Source organism: Simochromis diagramma, unplaced genomic scaffold, assembly GCF_900408965.1.
Source record: "Simochromis diagramma unplaced genomic scaffold, fSimDia1.1 OVJJ01000606.1, whole genome shotgun sequence".
Taxonomy (NCBI): Eukaryota; Metazoa; Chordata; class Actinopteri; order Cichliformes; family Cichlidae; genus Simochromis; species Simochromis diagramma.
This window is the reverse complement of record NW_024387233.1, coordinates 808,104-811,968: the sequence shown is the minus strand read 5'-3', so window position 1 is coordinate 811,968 and position 3,865 is coordinate 808,104. Positions and strand designations below refer to the sequence as shown.

Genomic DNA, 3,865 nt, shown 5'->3' with positions numbered 1-3,865 from the left:
TCGAACACAGATTCACTGAGCGCTCAACACAGACAGCATCGTCAGAAGGAAAATTGATAAAATAAATTACAAATGTTGTATTGTTCGATACATATGCGTACCGAACCGAAAGCACTGTATCGAACGGTTCAATATCGATACGAATATCGTTGCACCCCTAATGTGTGTGTGTATATATATATATATATATATATATATATACACACACACACACACACACACACACACACACACACACACACACACACGTATGTATGTATATGTGTATATATACACACATATGCACACACACAAATAATCTCTATAGCACACTCGGACCACCCATAAAGGGTTAATGGAGGGAGTTCAGTTTGTTCCACGACTACATTTCACTCACTGCCTCTGTTTGTTTCTCTGTCACTGCAGGACCAACGTGGACCAAGAAGTCAGCGCTCTCAGGAGGCCGACAAACCTCACAGAAGAAAGGGAGAGAAAAAATACAGCCGTGACGAGTGTGGGGAGGATTTTACCGTAAAAGCTTCCCTAAAAATGCATCAGGTCATCCACACTGGAGAGAGACCGTTCAGCTGTGGAGACTGTGGAAAGTCTTTTACCGAGTCTGGAAGCTTAAAAAAACACCAACTCATCCACACTGGAGAGAGACCGTTCAGCTGTGGAGACTGTGGAAAGTCTTTTACTCAGTCTGGAAGCTTAAAAAACCACCAACTCATCCACACTGGAGAGAGACCGTTCAGCTGTGGAGACTGTGGAAAGTCTTTTACTCAGTCTGGAAACTTAAAAAAACACCAACTCATCCACACTGGAGAGAGACCGTTCAGCTGTGGAGACTGTGGAAAGTCTTTTACTCAGTCTGGAAGCTTAAAAAACCACCAACTCATCCACACTGGAGAGAGACCGTTCAGCTGTGGAGACTGTGGAAAGTCTTTTACCAAGTCTGGAAGCTTAAAAAACCACCAACTCATCCACACCGGAGAGAGACCGTTCAGCTGTGACGACTGTGGAAAGTCTTTTATCCAGTCTGGAAAATTAAAAAGACACCAACTCATCCACACTGGAGAGAGACCGTTCAGCTGTGGAGACTGTGGAAAGTCGTTTACTGAGTCTCGAAGCTTAAAAAAACACCAACTCATCCACACTGGAGAGAGACCGTTCAGCTGTGGAGACTGTGGAAAGTCGTTTACTGAGTCTCGAAGCTTAAAAAAACACCAAGTCATCCACACTGGAGAGAGACCGTTCAGCTGTGGAGACTGTGGAAAGTCGTTTACTGAGTCTCGAAGCTTAAAAAACCACCAACTCATCCACACTGGAGAGAGACCGTTCAGCTGTGGAGACTGTGGAAAGTCGTTTACTGAGTCTCGAAGCTTAACAAAACACCAACTCATCCACACCGGAGAGAGACCATTCAGCTGTGGAGACTGTGGAAAGTCTTTTATCCAGTCTGGAAAATTAAAAAGACACCAACTCATCCACACTGGAGAGAGACCGTTCAGCTGTGGAGACTGTGGAAAGTCTTTTACCGAGTCTGGAAGCTTAAAAAAACACCAACTCATCCACACTGGAGAGAGACCGTTCAGCTGTGGAGACTGTGGAAAGTCTTTTACCGAGTCTGGAAGCTTAAAAAAACACCAACTCATCCACACTGGAGAGAGACCGTTCAGCTGTGGAGACTGTGGAAAGTCTTTTACTCAGTCTGGAAGCTTAAAAAAACACAAACTCATCCACAGTGGAGTTAAAGCATACACATGTGATCAGTGTGGCAGAGCTTTTACTCAGCGTAGGAGCTTACAGAGTCATCTACTTACCCACTCTGGAATTAAAGCATACAGCTGTGACATTTGCGGAAAAACCTTCAGCCTGAAACAGAGCCGAAATACACACCTACGCATTCACACCAGACATGATGTGTACAGCTGTGATCAGTGTGGTAAACTATGTTTAACAGGCACACAGTTACAACGCCACATGTTTACCCACTCTGAGGAGAGACCTTATAAATGTGACCTGTGTGCGAAGACTTTTAAATCTCCATATGACCTGAAAGCACACCAAAAGATCCACACCAGAAAGACTCTACAAGTGCAGTTACTGTGAGGTATGTATTTATATTTTTATCTTGTCAACCCGACTGTTTGAAACAACTCTGCCTATCAAATTGTGTTAGCATGTTAGCAATTTTACTGCATGGATAAACACCTCTGAATGATTATTCAGACTCTAATCACAGGTTTTTAGTGATAGTGTTTGAAGATTGTATTACTGTTATTGTAGCATTAAACTAGTATTAATTTAATGTTTTTACTCTTATCGTTTTTATAGCACATTAAATTGAGCCGAGTGTGATAATGTAAACAGTAAAATGTAATTTGACTTTGGCAGAGATGCTCTTTATTTCAGGCGACGTTCAGGGTGAAAATGTTGAAGAACTGACTTACACTGTGTTTGTGTCTTTGTTTAGAAGCAGAGCGACACAGATGGATCCAGTTCTCAACCCTGTCATCGCTGCGGGAAAGAGTTTTTTTGTGACCTTTGTGGAAAAACTTTCAGTCATCGAAGGACTCTGAAATTACATCAACGTAGACACACTGGAGAAAAAAATGAACTACTGTAAAGAATGTGGGAGAAGCTTCACCACTTCAAAGGACTTCAAACAATATGAACTCCTTCACAGTGGGGTTAAAAAGCACGTCTACGATCAGTGTTGGTCATCCTTCATCAGTGCACATCAGCTTCAAAAGCGAGTCCACACAGGAGAGAAACCATACAAGTGCAGAAACTGTGACAAAACCTTTTCACAATCATGTGATCACACTAAGCATGAACGCAGACACATGAAAGAGAACTTCATCTGTAAGAGAGTTTGAGTAATCTCAGTTCGTACTCCACTCACAAATGATTCCATGTTACGAATAACCTGTTACGTCTTCATTCCCGCTTTTAAATAAATCTTGTAAACAGTACATTTGCATAACGACTGAAACCAGTCCAATGAATGAACAATGGGCTCTGAGGTCAATTTCTTGGTTGTTAATAAGCAAATTCTTATGACCATTGATCAGCAAACCCGGGGTTAATAGCCATGAGTACCATTCACAGAGTAAAAATTTGTATAATGATTATGAAGGAACTGTCTTACTTTTACAATGTTCAAAAACATTTACTAAATTATCTCCTCTGTGCAAACATCAGCCTAATCATGCAGGACTGAAATCATTGCCATCTCTGGATCACAGTGAATCTGAAGAGACAGAAAGATCCTCTTCTGGTTTCAGGGTCAGACTTAAACCCTTGAGATCAGACTCCAGAGTTCAGGTAGAGTCTCCTTATCTGATGAGGCAGCTATGAATGAAAACGTGCCTCGTTACATTTTAAGCTTTCTAAACTGTTCTACTGTAGTGTTCATGTTGAGTGGTTAGCTTTGTTCCAGCAGTTGAATCAAAAAATCTGTTTCCTGTTATGTTTTTAATGAATGCATCGATCCATGTTTTCTGCAGGGGTTTTTTTTCAGCTTGTTTGTGTTATGAGATCTTGCAACAGTTAAACCAAAATTTTATATCTTAAATAAAGAAATGGTTTACTGACAAAGAGTTTGAGCCGTGATGTCATTTCCTGTATATCAGAGCAACACCTGAAGTTACCACTGTTTAAAGTCATAGTCAAATTATGTGTCAGCATGACCTTGTGAAAACTGCTTGGCGCTGCTTCACTATGTTATCTGCTAACTGTTAGGGCGTAGAAGGACGAAACTCCCAGGATGACCAGTGCCAGGACCTTCCTGATGCAGAGAGTTGTGTGTGGGGGGTATAAAGGAGAAGCTGAGGCATCCCAAGGTTAAAGCTGGCATAACTGAACTTTAATGTTTGATGTG

At 41.6% G+C, this 3,865-nt stretch overlaps 1 protein-coding gene across 1 annotated transcript; it reads left to right on the top strand.

Annotated features, from left to right (window-relative positions):
* Window positions 1-260: 260 nt before the first annotated feature.
* On the top strand, window positions 261-3,538 carry LOC120746922 (gastrula zinc finger protein XlCGF26.1-like). The gene is made up of 2 exons (XM_040052466.1): window positions 261-2,092; window positions 2,456-3,538. Exon 1 carries the CDS (start codon window positions 529-531, stop codon window positions 2,089-2,091), a length of 1,563 nt encoding a protein of 520 aa, XP_039908400.1. The 5' UTR covers window positions 261-528; the 3' UTR covers window position 2,092; window positions 2,456-3,538.
* Window positions 3,539-3,865: the final 327 nt, after the last annotated feature.

What these genes read in the sequence shown, in the direction of transcription:
- LOC120746922 (XM_040052466.1), top strand. Translation starts at nt 529, where the DNA reads ATGCATCAGGTCATCCACACTGGAGAGAGACCGTTCAGCTGTGGAGAC.